The sequence below is a fragment of the Bombus fervidus genome, chromosome 13, assembly GCF_041682495.2.
Source record: "Bombus fervidus isolate BK054 chromosome 13, iyBomFerv1, whole genome shotgun sequence".
NCBI lineage: Eukaryota > Metazoa > Arthropoda > Insecta > Hymenoptera > Apidae > Bombus > Bombus fervidus.
The window spans coordinates 11210822-11227935 of NC_091529.1; the positions used below are offsets into that span (position 1 = coordinate 11210822).

At 32.1% G+C, this 17114-nt stretch overlaps 3 protein-coding genes and 1 pseudogene across 10 annotated transcripts in view; 2 read left to right on the forward strand and 2 right to left on the reverse strand.

The window, feature by feature from the left end:
- The first annotated feature begins 70 nt into the window (after positions 1 to 70).
- LOC139993846 (nucleolar protein 14 homolog) lies at positions 71 to 3404 on the forward strand (annotated as a pseudogene).
- A 293-nt stretch (positions 3405 to 3697) lies between these two features.
- On the reverse strand, positions 3698 to 6152 carry LOC139993565 (uncharacterized). Of its 3 annotated transcripts, none has more exons than XM_072015408.1 (4): positions 5992 to 6152; positions 5223 to 5540; positions 4950 to 5150; positions 3698 to 4828 (listed from the first exon to the last, which is right to left on the reverse strand). In XM_072015408.1, exons 2-4 carry the CDS (start codon positions 5475 to 5477, stop codon positions 3698 to 3700), a joined length of 1587 nt encoding a protein of 528 aa, XP_071871509.1. In that variant the 5' UTR covers positions 5478 to 5540; positions 5992 to 6152. The 3 variants fall into 3 exon arrangements, with proteins under 3 accessions (XP_071871509.1, XP_071871508.1, XP_071871510.1); XM_072015407.1 differs by having other exon boundaries at positions 5223 to 5890; XM_072015409.1 differs by lacking the exons at positions 4950 to 5150; positions 5992 to 6152 and having other exon boundaries at positions 5223 to 5951.
- On the forward strand, positions 4724 to 7936 carry LOC139993569 (uncharacterized). Of its 2 annotated transcripts, none has more exons than XM_072015419.1 (3): positions 4724 to 4863; positions 6665 to 6882; positions 6954 to 7936. In XM_072015419.1, exons 1-3 carry the CDS (start codon positions 4809 to 4811, stop codon positions 7815 to 7817), a joined length of 1137 nt encoding a protein of 378 aa, XP_071871520.1. In that variant the 5' UTR covers positions 4724 to 4808; the 3' UTR covers positions 7818 to 7936. The 2 variants fall into 2 exon arrangements, with proteins under 2 accessions (XP_071871520.1, XP_071871521.1); XM_072015420.1 differs by lacking the exon at positions 4724 to 4863 and adding an exon at positions 6305 to 6523.
- Position 7937: 1 nt separating this feature from the next.
- The window catches only part of Pur-alpha (Purine-rich binding protein-alpha), a 28788-nt gene continuing 19611 nt past the window's right edge, over positions 7938 to 17114 (reverse strand). For all 5 annotated transcript variants that reach the window (XM_072015416.1, XM_072015414.1, XM_072015413.1 and 2 more), the window contains one exon: positions 7938 to 9327. In XM_072015416.1, the coding sequence (XP_071871517.1) occupies positions 9016 to 9327 (312 nt within the window). In that variant the 3' untranslated portion in view covers positions 7938 to 9015. The remainder of the gene's footprint in view (positions 9328 to 17114) is intronic.

The window sequence follows — 17114 nt, forward strand, 5'->3', positions numbered from 1 at the left end:
AGAAAAAAAATGTAATATCAAATGTTTTTTTTTTTCTTTTGAACTTCCTAATAAAAGATATATCATGTAGATGTATGCATTGTTTTCTTACCTGAAACAAGCAGCTCTCATAGCAAGAAGTCTATTACAATCTGCCTTATCAGGTAAAAATCAGGAATTCGTGTATTCTTAATTGTACTTTCATGTCAAAACTATAGTACATTCAAGAGCATATTTAACAAATTAACTAAAAAAACAATCGTTGGTTATTACTATTACAGTTACAATTATTATTTGGGGATCCCTGTGCATCCCGCTGCTTAGGCTGACTTACTTTCGTTCATGCAAGGAGGTTTGCTCACGTGCAGGGATATTTTGACCAATTTTTAATTATCAATAACTAAAACACAAAACCGAAAACGCTGTAATAGTAAACGATTAATTTCTCTTTCTTAGGCAACCTATAATTAGTTTCATTATTGCGCGATTTTGTCATTCTCATACCTGTCCATTTTGGGTAGAAAAGTAGATATAAGCTTTTCCGTAGAACCGTACAAATAAATAGGTTCTTATCTATGCTAGTGTACAAATAAACGCGGCAGATCCTTCGTTTTATAGGTTCTTGTATATGCTAACGTCAATTAAACTCGGCACTTGGCCGCATGGTGCAGCACTATCAGTCCAGAAACAACCAATTTCCATAAGCGTGAGCAGTGTCATTTTCTCTCCGTTAAGGCATGTGTGTACATGTGGGTAGCGGTAACATGTTTAGTTCTAAAGAGAAGCTTATCGAATAAAATCTTTAACAACATTGTTATTGAACAACGACGTCTTATTTTAATTTGCAATAACATACTGTATCCTGATTTTAAAGCTTTATATTCATTGGATAATCTAACACGTCTTTCTTTTAACAGGGTAAGTTATGAATTCATGATTATACTGTATATTCATAAATGTATATGTGCTTATAATATTTAAAGAAATACACTTTGTTTAAAAAACGACGTTAATTATGATCGTAATGAGATTAAACAAATCTGCAGATGATCTTGATGATGGTTTTACGTTAACAATTGTAAATAACAAAGTCCCAGCAAATGATGAGAAAATTCAATTAAAGATACACAAAGAGGATCAAATGATCAAGAAACTATAAATACCCAGATCTTTTAAAAATGGAAAAGGTCATGGAAAATGTAAGGAAGGAATCGTCTTACAACTATAAAGTACCATAAAATTTTGAAGAGTTACAAGAATATTTGCAAAATTATAATGCTGATTACCAATCGATTATCGTAGATCGTATAATTAAATGTAATCATTTGTACAACATCATGTTGTAGGAAATGATGTTGGAAGCATAGTTAAAGGTTTCCAAATTATCGATAGGTAATATATAACTTTCTAATAAAATCTATTTACTTGTATTATATCTATATTATGTTACACGTATTTATTTCAGATTGTCTCCTTTCTTATACGATCTTGCTTGTCTAAATCCACAGAATGCCACATCTGTTATACGAGGAATAATCAAAGAAAAGCACGACGACTTTGAGAAAAATAAGAAGGAACACCCTGGCCTAGATACAGTATGTTTAACGTGTAATTATATTAGAAATATATTTTCAACGGTATTAATTATAATCTTCTAATAAAGATCTTTTTTTCAGCTTATTTTTTTCAAATTAGTTTCTTTGATATTTCCAACGTCTGATTTCAGATATCCTGTAACTACTGCCTGTGCAATATTTATGTCTGAAATACTATTTAGATGTCGTATTAAAAATAAAATAGATATTTCAAAGGGTGTTTTTATATGTACTCTTATATTAGAGGTAATTGTTACTACCGCTGTTATATTTTTATACTCGAACATATTATGTGGAAATGCAATACGCTATATTAATAATATTCCATTCACAGTATACGGTATTAAGCGAACGATTTGCTCCATGTGTGATAAATTTCTTATACGCGATAATTTACGTATCCAGTCCTAAACATCTAATTCAAGATATAAAAACGATACCAACATTTAAAAGAATCAAACACTCAGGAAATTCGTTAATACTAGATGAAGATTAATCTAAGTTAGATGTTAATCCAAGTAGTAGTTATGTGAAAGTGTCCGATCCGATAGACGGGCCCTTAGAGGATGATTTCAAAATAAGAACATTATTAATAGCTGTAAATTTATTGGGAGAATTTAAAAATCATCTAGGAGAACTGGAAGCTGTGTATTCGATATTCGAACCAATTTTAAAATTGCTTAAATCGAATTCTTTTGATAAATATCCACCAAACGTGAAGAAACATATTATGCAATTACAAAAAGATTTGGAAGAACTAAAGAATAAAAAATTAAAATTGAAATTTTTGAGAAACCAAAACCACTAAGACTATATGAGCCGCGAATTGAAGTAGTGTATGTAAAAATTAAATTTACAATTTCTAACCACATCGTTTTATAAATTAAAGAATGTTATTAAGTTTTGTATATTTTTTACAGATATGACGGTAAGAAACATAAGGCTATGTCCAAGAAGAAAGCTGAAAGAGAAAAGTTGTTATACAAGCATAAATAAGAAACGAAAGGCGCTATACGTGAAATACGAAGAGACAGAGCTTTCTTAACGAAACTACAAATAAAAGAACAGATTAAGAGCAACGAAGAACGTAAACGCAAGGTAAAAGAAATCTTTGGAGAAGCTTCAGTGCAACAGAGTGAATTAAAGAAATTAAAACGGAAGAAATATTAGTAAGAGAATAAACAGCGCATTCTAGAGTCTGTATATATTATCTGTCTTAGACAATATTGCTATTTTGAATGATTTTGTGTAAGATTATATTAACGACGACTTCGGATATAACGAATCGTAATCGCTATATTAGCGTTTCTTAAGATTCTTATAATTTTATTAATTATAATAAATGTAAATAAGCATTTTCATAAGAAAATCTTTTAACGCATTTCGTTTATGAAAATAATACTGTAATTGTATTATACGGAGATAATTCACAACACAAAATACAGATTCAAACACAAAATAAAATTCTCTCATCCAAGGCTTAGTTTTCAAGAAAAGCGAATTCGAAAATTTGTCAAGTATACTTGAATGTGGCTAATTACTGACTGGAATAAACAGTCAGAAAAAGGTTATTCTGCGAAAATAAATAGAAAGTGTGATATAAAATTTTCCAATTAATTTTTCCTCTTAATTTTCGAGAAAATCTTTTTCGAAGTTTGTTAGTGTGTTTAGTTAAAAATTGTCCTAGTGTACTTGTATAATAAATTGTTTTCAAATTTATTTTTCTCAGAAACAAACAATCTTGTGAATAAATTTTGTTCTACATTTCTGACTTATTTTCATATGTAAAATAATCTGATTATTTATTTCTATCTAGTCTGGAATTAGCAATATTCAAATATACTTGACAAATTCCCAAACTCGATTTTCGCAAAAACAAAGTGTTATACGAAAAAATTTTATTTTATATTTTCTTACTTTTTCATAAGGAATCACCTTACGTCCGCTTGTATTATATGTACATATTTTTCGACAACACGCTGTATAAACTGATAGCATTTTAAGAATAAAATGTATATAAACATTATATATATATATATATATATAATAAGTGGTTTTTAGAGATATATTTCTTACTATTTATACTGTACTTTTTTAATTAAGATATTGTTATTCTAAAGTGATTAAAATGAATCAAATAACCAGCTTTTTTGCGAAAACTTGTGAAATGAATTATATGCATTTAAAATTGTATCTTTTTTCATCATATATTCTGGTAAAACTAAGCAAGTTTTAAAATTATTGTATATATTATTACATGGAATTTGAATACGCTTAAACTGAAATTCATCACTATCTGTAATTTTGCTAACAGGTACTGATTTCTTTTTTAAATAAACGAACGAATGCCATTTATCGAAGTATTCTTTTAAAATTTCAAAATTCTGAAATGACCTCATTACTGCATTTTTTAATTGTAAATCACGTTGACAATCGATATTATAAAGGGAATTTCTTAAAATTTCTTTAAGTCCTTCTCGTAACAAGAGCTGTTTATGTAATTTCATTGCCACTTTCACATCATCGTTCATTTTCACTTTTTGTGCAATATACTGTTCCCAAAGCAGAAAGTACTTTCTCAAAATTTTATGTTCCATCATGGAAATAGCAAGAAATTCTTTTTTACGTATATAGAGAACATCTTGTAACTTGGAGTGCCAATGTAAAATAAATCTTTTCAATAGGAAACCAATGGCAATCTCGTTTAATTCTTGTTTACGAACCATTTTTATCTTGTACTGCCGGGAAAATTCTATCCAATTGAAAAAGTATTTACGAGTTACATGCAATTCCCAAAATTGAATCGCTTGATATAACTTTTGTTTCTCTTGTATAACACTGTAAAGCGCGTTTCTCCATTTTTCTATGTAAATATATTGCAATCGTCGCATAATTTCCTTACTTTTATCGCTTAAATAAGATAATCTAATTCTTTTCTCTTTTCTATAAGCAGCATAATTATAAAACTTCTTTAAAGTTTTAATTGTCAACTTTTTCTCATAAAAATTGCCCGCTGTAAATATCTTTCTTCTTTTGCATTTTTTTTGAATTATATATAAACGCCAATTATTGAACATTATACTCTTTTTTCTGTTTTCAAATATGTTTCTAATTTCACGATTTTTTATTGAATTTTGTAGACTCGTATTATACCAATCTTGCCATGCAAAGAATGTCTTTTGTACAAGTTTGAAGTTGTAAAACATTTCGATATTTTCATTCACTGTCTTCTCCATGATGGATTCATTTACACACTATATGGAAAAAATAAAATTTAACAAGAACAATGGTAAATGCAATTCATGGATCAATTAAAAATCCTACCGATATAAAATGTTCAAAATATCGTTTTAACAATTTTGTTCTATTGTATACCGAAACACGTTCTTCTACATTTAACTTTTTTAGTTTGTATTCATGATATATTTTCCAAGCATCAAAATATTTTATTAACAATTTACTTTTATAATGCATAATTGCATGTGCTATTTTACTTTTTTGTAATATAAATTCACAACTATTAATCCAAATTCCTATGAAAGTTTGTAAAACTTTCTTTGCATAAAATTTACGTGCCTAAATAGAAAGTTATTTATAAATTAGGACACAATTACACGAGTCAAGTGTTAATTATTAAATTAACATTACCTTATCAATTTTATCTTTTATAATTTTTTTCTCCTTTTGTAACGCTACATATAATTTCCAATTTGTAATACAGTTTTTCAAACAATATATATCATAGAAAGCAACAGATTTTTCTAATAAGGCTCTTTTCTTATCTGTCATTGAAACACAATTATTCCAATATTTAAAATAGTTTCTTAATAAAGATTTAGAATAATGTGTCTCTGCTTTTTTATAATTGACAGAAACTATAGGGTCATTAGTGCACTTATCCATAAATGAAACAATATTTTTCCATTTTAATAATACATTTTTTGATAACGCATTCAAAACCTTCTTCTGTAATTTTTTATGATAAAAATAATCTGCTTTATATTTAGCTCTTCTTGTATGTAATTTGTGTATAACATAGATCTTCCAGTATCCAAAAACATTTCTTAATATCACTTTATCATTAAAATTATCATGCGATTTCTGAGTAAAACTAAATAAAGACAATCAATTTTATACTGTTATATTATTAAGTTGATTTTTGATATCTTACTTTAGAAATTGTTGAATATTAGTATTTATATTTGACATTTCAGTCTTATGTATTGTATTTTGCATAATCTTAAATATATTACCATATTTAATTGTAGGATTTTGTGACAGAGTGCTTTTAAACCAATAATGTAGTGATTTCAATTCTAAATTATGCATATAATTATTATAAACTATCTTTTTCATTATTATATCAGTATTTCATTAACGTTCTTGTTATTATACAAGTTTTTTTTGTAATGCTAACTTCATTACATTAGTAAACTGAAGTATCACCAATATTAAAATTATGAAAGTGCTTCATTGTTTTCAGTGTACCATTTTAATTGACAGAAGAAACAAATTTTTTAAAATATTAAAGTACATTTTTATACAATACATATAATAATACTTATCATCACAGTTTGCAAAATTCAATTCTCTCTGCTTCTGTAAATATTAAACTTGTAGACATTAAACTTTTAGATCCTAAAATAAATATTAAAAATCAAAGGAGAAGAAAAAGATTAAAAAAGAATTAAGAAATATGATTAATAAAATTTAACAAGCTAAATGAATCAATTCTGAATCTTGGAACAATATAATGAAAAAGTAACTGAGGAACTCTTGTCATCCACGAAAAATTTCAATGTTGATCAAATATTTATTTCAATAAAATAAAACGTATTGTATTCGTCGTAGCATTTATAATGAATTTGATATTTTTTATTGGTAAAATTCATTGTGTTTGTGAAGCAATGCAACAGGATTTGCATATAATATTCAATAATATAACCTTAGTAAGTATATTGACAGATAGATATGTACTTTACCTGTTAAGAATGCATGGCTCATAATTATATATATTTTTCTTATTTTATCTTTACTACTTCTTTTTCATCATTATTGACACCACTCTTTTATTTAATAATATGAATAAGATATGGCTGAAAACATCCTGAAAGCAATATTATATAGTTGTGAAAGTGCTAATAAGAATCTAGAAAATTCAAAGGAATATAAAAAACTACTAGAAGAGAATAAATTCCTACCATCTAACGATATATTCAATGCACTATGTTTATCTTTAACAAAACTATTGACATATAAGGTATCAAAGGAGGCATATCAACGTTATACTGTGAGACTTCATGTAATCGTGGGTATCTTGTATGTAAAAGTATATGCAAAAAGTTTATTGTATTATTTCATAATTTATTGTTATTTCAGGAAGTTCTACGAGAATGGTGTAGAATCAATGACGACCTTCAAAATTTCAAAGTACTCAGAGATGAAAAGCAAAGCTTAACATTACTAAAAAGCTTGTTGAAGAAATATTTAACAGACGATACCTTAGACAGCTGTGACTCGAGCGATAATCTATTATCCTTAATCAGTGCTTTAATATGCCTAGCATCCACAGATTCATACTATAAGTGTTACATAGAAAAGTCGATACTAAAACTAACAGAATTAGAAACCTGCGACGAAAGTGAATATTTGTTATGTTATGCTGTACAAGAAAATTCCAATTTAGACCTCAAACTTTCAACCATAGAAACGATATATGAGTCACAGAAATGCAAATTAATAGAGCAACCGTTATTAAATAATTTCATATCATCGTGTATTGATTTAAATAAAGATGACAATATAGATGATTTAGAGAATATAAATTTGATGGATCAATTATTCAAATTTGCCACTGAATCTTCATATATCTTCTTACTAATATGTGCATTCCTAAAGGAATTATTAGTACAGTTAGATCATGCTCCTGCAGTTGTGAATTTTATACAATCAATTTTAAAAAGCATTAAGAAACACTGTGAAAAACAAAATAAAGATATTGTAGACCTTTACCCAAGAAACATGCAATCCCTTGTAATTTTACTACAAATAGAACCTACGCATCACACAGAAGATTCTAAAAATGGAACATTAAGGATGCTAGAGGATATTTATATGGAAGATGAAGATACTGTAATAACTCTATTGTCACATTACCCACTGTGGTTAAAGTTATTTGGACAACTGTTGAGTCCAAGTGACGAGTTGATGTGCTCATATAACGAGGAATTGAATCGTTTATAGTAATAAATTATGATAAATATCGAATTGTACAGATCGGTTTTTTTAATTTGTTTTAAGCAATGACAAATGTATTTATGTATTTATAATATAAGACAATAAAAGAAAATCGAGATTTGAAAGTTGTAGTATCAAAAGAAAGTACCTTTATTAAATCACTGTCTAGCTGCATAATATAAATTTAATAGTTTCGAACAGAATGTAATAATTAACTTAAATAGTTCGCATACAACAGGTGGTTTTTATTTTGTATGTTTGTTGTAGTACGCGAATCTCAAGTCATATCCAATCATTAATCAGACGTCTTTATCACAAAACTTATCGTCTCGTGTTAAAACAAGCAAAGTATTTAACGATACCGATCCATCTCTACTTAAACAATTGAGAAAAAAAGAACAGAAACTCAGACCAGGTTATTCAATACTTCTTTTCTCTGCTCAACAACATTTACGTAGGGTTCCCTCGTTTCCAAGTTGTGGAAAGAATGGTGCATTATGCAATTTCGATAGATTGATATTAAGAATAAGAATTACCGTTTCCCGAACATGTTAACGAATACGCATATAAATGTTTCCCCTACTTCAATTTTTTCAAAGTTTTAAAAACAAAGAAACTTTTAACAACGCGATATAATCACGTCAACTTGAGAGAAATGAACTAAAATTGTGTGGAGAAGGTAATTAAATTAACTTTAAATTTGGAAAATGGCGCCGAAAATTCAAATTACAATTTATCAATATATATTCTTGTAACGATTGATAAAATTTGCATGCAGAAAGTTTTCGACAACGATAGAAAAATTAGAAGATAGAAAACATTAAAAAATTTAGTAATAAAAATTTAGCAGAAAATTCCATTGATACGGTAAAAGTGTTGGAATACACGCGCACGCACCATCATTCGCTCTATTAACTAGAAACCCGTGTTCGTTCGCAATGAATCTGAACGTTTCGACAATCAACAAGCGAACTATTCCCGTAAGATTTGAATGAATCTGTATGTTTACAAGGAAATGAAGCTACGCGTGAAACGCGATACATGAAGTATGGAACACAAAACAACAAATTAAACGATACTACACTCGAGCTGTGCGTTCTGAATTGGATCGCGCCGACTTTCGTCGGTTCCTTACGCGCCCTTCGCTCGCGCTTGCGCGCGATCAGCACGCATGCGTGCCCGTACAGAACGCCATCGCAGATATTTAAACTTGGACAGTTTCTAAGCGCGGCACGCCTTGAATCTCCTGTGATGCTGTAGAACCGCTAGAAACATTCTCTTCGGACATCGTGCTTTTGCTCGTGCTTGACGTGGTTATAGCAGAACCAGAAGACAACGGGATATCGGTGGTTGTCGGGACTTGAGAGGCAGGAGCGGACATGGATTTTTCAGGACTGATGGTGGACGGTTCTGCTTGGCGTGGCAGGGATTTGCGTCGTTTCAAGGACTCGCGTTGCCGTTGATCGGCCTGCCGCTTTTCCGTTTTGTTCTTTACGCCAGCAGGTTTCTGTGTTACCTGTCGAAGCCAATATATGAATGCAGGAGCTTCTGATGGGTAGATGAATAGTATATACCTTAAAAGAGTCGTTTTTAAAGAGGAATGACGACAGAGTGCCGGGAAGAACATACACTGAATTTAAATAAAACCTTTATGGCGGAAACAGTTCGACCGTTTACAATCATATCGAAAATAACTTTTTCATAATTCGCTCTATTTCTTCCGGGAACTCTAATCATTCTATAGGGTGACTCGCATAGTCGCGACCAACTATAGCTATTTGCAAAGTGGAAGAAGTTACAAATAGATACATTTTAAGCGAGATACTTTAGACAAAAATTTATAACAAATTGGATTTTGTTTGAATCGTAGATATAACCTTCTCTTACATTTTTCATTGGGTTTCACTCTACAAATAGCGATAGATTGTCTTCGAAGCACGAATCACCTTGCGCATAAATAACATGATCAAAAATAGGCACTCATCACGAAATTCTAAGTAACAGTACTCTTTTGATTTAATCATAATCTTTGTCAAGTACGATTTTGAAATATGTCTCTCTCTCTCTCTCTCTCTCTCTCTCTCTCTCTCTCCCTCCCTTTCCCTTCCTCTCTCTCTCTCTCTTTCTCTCTTCTTCCTCTAACAGAAGCGATTAAAATCGTTTAAGACCAACATTTATCTCCTACGTGTTTTTATACACGTAATGATCCATATAGTTCGTTCGTGGTACATCTTAAAGATATAAAATATTCCTTTTCTAACACAATTCACGGGATTCACGTTCAAAAGCGGTCTCGAAGTATCAACGAGACCTCTGAAACGATAAATCTCTTTTAGAATATCGAAAGCGAATGTCGAAAAAGCATTGACCTCTCTCACTGCATCTTCCGTGAAATAAAGAAACAAAGAAATAAAGAAATAAGAGATAAAAATAAAAGGTCGAGCTACGGTTTATTCTCGTGACACGTGTTTGCAATAAACATGAAAGTTTTTCTTTTCAATGTTTTCAACGAGGAATTAATTTTAAAAACACGATATTATCTAAGAACTTAAAAATATCTTTTTAATTACTTCTCATATACATGTTAGATGAATAGATTTATAGAATATAAAGATTTCTATATTTTAATCTAAAAGCACAATTAACGTATTTGTTGGAAAATCTAAAGAAATTTCATGGTTCTATGGAACGAACCATGCGTGTGTAATTCGTCTGTTGCGAATCATATTCTGTTTCAACAGTCGCATATAACGTGTTTTCTCCATAAAGATAAGAAATATAAAATAATTTGTAAATACAAAGAATCCTCGTTGAAAGAGAGGTTTGCAGCAAAAACGTGTCTCCACGCGCGATTTACGTGCACAATCGTTATTTGCTCTATCGACGGAAAAAGGAGATGCAGAGGGTGGGGATTGGTTTTGGATTATATGGAACGCTTCGCTCTTTTTTCGTCCACGGTGAAAATGTCCAGGTAAAAGTATAGACAGTAGAAATGTTATAAAATGAAATACTCTGTTACCTTGTAAAACGTGTTACATTTAACATCGAGGCGATGAATTTTTTTTTTATCGTTTAATGTTTCTGTTTTCAAACGTGTTGTGAGCCGTAATAGTAATGTTTCTATTTTTTTTTCTTAATTGTTTTTTTGTTTTTTCAGTTCCTTTTTGTTTTCATCGAAGTTGTTTCGTCGAAGACACAAGTCAAATAGACGGACAGCTGTGTTCATTTTAAGCCGTTATGCTTAAAACGAATGTTGATTTCTCTTATCGTTAGTGTTTCTTTTAGCTTTTCCTTTCTCTCTCTCTCTCTCTCTCTTTTTCTCTTTTTATCTCCCCCCCCCCAAATTTTTTGTCTCCTTTTTTCGACTTTCTCGTCTTTTTTAATTATACAATTATTTAACCCCAACAAATATACGCGTACACGATCGTACACGCATATTATAGTGTCTAACGTGTACGCCAAGTGGTTCGTTTTCGTTTTTATTCTATTTTTGCTGTTTTTTTTTTTTTTTCTATAGTAACACTCTTTCCGTATCGTTCCTTATATATATATATGCGGGCGAAAGATCGTCTACAACCGTTATTTACAATATGGTCGACCAATGGCGACGGTATCGCCATCGCGTGTGATCCACTCGTACCATACGAGCACGCGTCGATCGATCTTTCGCCCTTTCCCAACTCGAACTTACTCTCCATCATTTCGCCTTATTCATTTTTCATTTTCATTTTTTTTTTTTTAATAGTTAATATATTAAAATATTACAAACTATGGCGAAAAACGTTGATTCGAAGAAATAATTAGTATGAACCATATATCCACAGCAGATCATTCTCGTGCTCGTAACATTTTGAAAACTTGACTCGATTAGTTCTTTTTCTTTTTTTTTTTTATATATAACAATTAATATTATGCTGATATCGATCCTCGAAATAAATAACGTTTAAGAGCAGCGAACTTTTAAACGTTCCTAGCGTTCTTAACGTCTCTTGTAACATCACACCGATGCTCGGGACGATGCACCTTGAAGATAAACGGGTACGTACGACTTCACTTTTCCGTTGCATTCCTTCGGGATACTTGGATAAATTTCGATTTAGATTACAATGAATTCTCAGGGCTTGTATTGTATCGAACAGACGGATCAAAGTTTTAGAATTGTACATTTCAAGTATCACATAAGAAACGGGTGGTTAGTAGTAGTTAGAAAACGAAATATTACTGACCGATCAATCGGAACGTTAGGCGAAGATTCGGTTTTGGTACCGTGATCTATCGGCTCGTTGCATTCTTCGATTGTTCGAATGCAGAGTGCTAAAGTGCTATGGACATTAAGGCGAAATATACGGAACTGGGAAAATAGATCTACCGTTACTCCTTATAACTATTTACAAAGTTCATTAACCAAAGCTTATCGAGAGAAATAATACGATACAACGTGATGAAAAAGGCACAACAGTTGCATTTATAATAAATCCTTTTTTTTTTTTTTAATCATGTTCAATGAAAAATACTATGCACCATTTGCCAAAAATATTTGAACCCTTTATGGATGAAGGCCGTGATATTTCAGGCAGTGATTCATCATCATTATCATGTCTTCGTGCACGACTTTCTTCAAACGAAATATATATGTATGTATTTATATGTGTATATATATATATGTATGTATGTACTAGAAGCAGGCTAACGGTTTATTAACCCTTTGCATTGTCAAACTTTTCTCGTATGTCAGTCGGCCAGCAACTTTACAAAACTATCCCAAGTAACGTTTAATACGCGATTGACGGTAACGAAGGGGCGATTGTAAAAGCTATTGCGTTCCTTTGAAGCGTTACACCATTTCGTGCCATTATTTGAAAAGTACAAGATCAAATCTATTAAAATCCGATCGGCGTATTTAATCTTAGATTATTCAAGAAATGCGTGCTTAGTGGACATCGTACAGCGAATGCAAAGGGTTAACAGAACATTTGTAGCATTTACGCAATTAGTCGCAGTAAAATAAATCGTCCGAAATTTATAATGTTACTTCGAAAAGTATGTTTGCCCGCAAAATGGGTTGAACTGTCCAATTGCACCCAGCACCTTTAAATACAATCTTATTAGAGTGCTACGGCTAACATGTTTCGTCATAGTTATACATTTATAAATTAAGGAAATTTGATATTCTTTTCGTTTTTATCCTGTGAGCGATAAAAATTGGTCTGCCGAACTCGTCTTCGAGGTTGCATCGTTCCCGCGATCAGTACTTGTGTTATTTTTTATCTTTTTGCTTTTTCCTTCTCTTTTTGTAAATAGATAGCTCGCTTCATCGATTATCTCGAGTATACACGCACATGAACACATACACGCACGCATGCACACACGCGAGAGCGCGCTATAAGAGGAAGAAAAGAAAACGCCATGCTTAAAAGACGATTCTCCCTTTTCTTTCTTTTTTCTCTTTTCTTAAATGCTAGAAGAAGGGAAAAAAGAAAAAAAGAAAGAAATAAAAAAAAGACGATTCGTCGGTTCGCGAGAATTCACGGAAAAAATGTGTAACGTCGTCGATCGAAGTTTCGAGTTGGCGCCACTTTTCGATCTTCCGGCTCGATCCTTGTTCTCCGCTTCTTTTTCTTTCCCTCTTCTTTTTTTTTTTTATCTTGCCATTTCTCTCGCATAGCGTTTGCTTTGCGCGTACGGTCTACACACCGGTTTTATGCCAGAGCCGAGTGGGCCGATTAACGAAACGATTAAGAAACGAGAAACCGATAGGAAAATCGAATGATAAAAACAGATAAGTAAACGGAGAAAGGACGAGATACGAATTTGTTTAAAATTTATAGAAAGAAGCGAAACAAAATCGAAGGATAAATCGACGCGTGAGAAAAAAACAGATCGTTCGATGATGATCGACGATGCGTGTTAAGGTTAAAAATAATAAGAAAGACGAAGACGTGGGAGCAAAAGAGAAACAAAATTAAAAAATCAGCCCGCTCGAGGCTAGTCCTGACTGGTCGGGTAATCAGGACACAAACTGATGATGGTGGTTCTTTCCTTTTTTTCTCTGGTAATAATGGTACTAATAGTAATAATAGTAATAATAAGGAGAGTAATCGTAATAATAAGTATAATGACAATATAATCGTAATAATAATAATAATGATAATAAGAATAATCGCAGCGAGCGCAGGGTTTTCATACCGTGGCGTTGTTCAATCTCCTGTTACAAACCGCGAGAATAAAACAGCGCTTTACAATGCGAGAAAAACATCGGCGCGAATTAGTTTTATAGGAATTTGATGTGTGTGAAAGGGATGGATCAAATTATCTAAAACGCTTTCGTCTTTAGACGACGAGAGCCATACCAGCGAACGGGTGTAGCGTAATTACTGAAAGTTCACATGTACATTCTCTCTCTCTCTCTCTCTCTCTCTCTGTGTCCGTTTGCCTCCTATCGGGAGATTGATTATCGCATATTTTGTTATTAACAGGGTATTTTATCGTTGATTCTCTACGCGTTATAACAGCTTGCGAAACACGTCTCTGGTATGGAAACCCTACGTGATAATAGCAGTGATAATGATAACAGTAGTGGTCAAAAGCCCCACCAAATATAAACGTAGGTGTGGATCTTCGGCTACCTTTTTCTTGTTATTCTCTCTCTCTCTCTCTCTCTTTCTCTCTCTCTTTCTCTCGATCGCTCTCTCCCTCTCGTTCATATCAACATTTGGTAAAAAGGTTCGCCGATTACCAACCGCGCAACGTTTTTTTTTATTTTTTTTTCTTTTCATGTAAAACAGCAAACGAAACACCAAGCTATTCTCTAACAATCACCTTCTCCGCTATATGAAAAAAGAACATTCGATAGACAACTAATGGTCAATTATAAACTGTGTTAATCCGTGTGTGGCGATAGTAGACTTTTTTTTTTGCTTTACTTCAATAGAGTACCTCTCACTAGACACGATTCAACATATAGAAAGTTTATCGTTATTATTTAATAATAATTATTATTTATCATTTATAATTATTATCTTAAAGCTGTCTAAAGACTCGCTGCGTGGCAGGAGTGTCGTGTTTTTTTTCATTCTTCATTTTTTCCCTTCTTCCTTTATATTACTTTGCTTATTTATTTTTACTGTGTCAAACGATTTTTCTTTTGTGTTATCTTTTTTCTCTTTTACTTTATACTGTCTCTCTCTCTCCCTTTCTCTCTCTCTCTCTCTCTGACTCTTTGTGTTTCTTTGTTTTTTCTTTTCTTTTTCTTTTTTTTTTTTTTATTAGTTAGGTACGCTGTAGTCGTCCTCATTTTAATAACATGTTATGTTTGTTTATTTTTTTAAATGTTTTTAATGTATGTGTACTATACACGCGATCGCGTACATCAATTAGACAGTGTGTCTAGGTCACCGTAGGTGTACGTGTGTTGTGTATATTTTATATCTTAAATATCTACTACTTGTTGATGCTTTGTAATTTGTAACTTTTTTATAGATCACAATATGTCACACCATCTGCATCGGTTGAACAATTTTCCTTTATGCCTTTTCTTTGCCGTTTCGATCAGAACGCTCGGTTTGGACAATTTTATATTTCTTGTGCACAGATTGCGGGTTCACCGACCCCCTTGAACTCGACGAAACAGTTTGTCGAAGCGTAAAAAAGAAGATTTAAAAAAGTTGGTACGTTGATTAGAAAAAAAGAAAAAAAAAAAAGGAAAGAACACGACGTACGTGCGAAAAACAATTTCGTTCGAAGGATATTTTTTACGCTAATTTCTTTAATCTACTCCAATAGGTAATAATCGTACGGTACGTTAAAAAATGTTAAAAAATTAACAGAAATCAATAAGACGATAATATCACAATATGATGATTACGACGAAGTAGAAGAAGGGATTCGTGCATCGATCTAGTTCAAACTATCCTTAAATTGAAGAGGATCGGGATATAATATCTTTCTCGTTGATTCACCCACTCGTGCGTATTCGAATTTGTTATTGTGATTTATATTTCATATTTATATCATCAAAACCTACGTGCTAAGTAAATTCAGACCAGCCGAAATTGTCGATTTCGAAGGAAATGCAATCAAAGAAATATCTTATCGAAATAGATAATAGGTTCATTGCTAAAAAATAAATAAAATTTTACTCATCTCTTCAAACGTAAACGCGCCGATAACGCACGAATCGGAACGCGTCCTCCATTAATTAAATAGCACTTTATGCGTTTAATGCATCTATGCCGCTCCGCTGCTTTCGAACTCTTTTATTCCGCACCAGTGCGAAATATATTTAGATTATTATTTCGGTTAATCGTTTTTCGATCACGAAGAAACGCAAGAGAACGGATAGATATTTATCTTCATCTTATTTTTTTTTTTTTTTTAAATCTTTCTTTCATTATCATTGTTGATATTAACACAGCGTTGCAGAATCAAAGCGTATTAAGATTTTCCTTTTCCATTGAGAGAAATAACTAGACTGCGTTAATTCTCCTTCCGACACGGTCGTTCGTCTTTGAATATTATCTCTCTCTATCTTCCGCTAGCCTTCTCTTTTCCGTTCGTATCATATATACTTTTTTTCTCCCCACCTTTCTTCTCTTTTTCCCCACATTTTTCCTGTTCTTGTCACGTGTTTCTTTTTCTTTTTTCTCTTCCTGTGTCCAAGGGCTGGACCTAAGCGACTGCAGGCCCGCAACACCTTCAATTCGATTGATCGCGCGTTGTCAGGTGATACAGTTGCCTGGGTCCATGGACATTGGCATTTCGTTACAATTATACAGTTATATAGATTCTATATAAATACCTAATATGCATTCGTATAATACATACCTAATATGCAATTGTGTTAGAACTCGGCCGTCACTCAAACGTAACGTAATTACGTACGCGTGCACACCGTCTCTTGTACCGTTCGTCTTTCATGATGGAATATTTCTATGTGTATGTAGAAATGAATGCGTGTGCGTGTGTGTGTATTGTGTGTGTGGATCTGTAGCGCGAGACAGAGACTGGGAGCTATCATATTCCGTATATTTTCTGTGTGTTCTATATCTTTTCCTTCAACTGCGTGTATGTGTACGTTTATGTTTGTTATCTAATGTCTCGACATGCGTGTGTGTTCTGTATGACTTATGCGTGAACCGTTGTATGTCTGCACTGGAGTCTGTATAATCCGGACACCAGACTTGTATCTGCGTCTGCATGCGCACTTTCCCGTACGAATCGATGAAACAAAACACAACATAATTAACTTTTTATAATATACATGTCATAGGGATTCGTATTCGGCTAGAATCTTTTTTTCTTTTC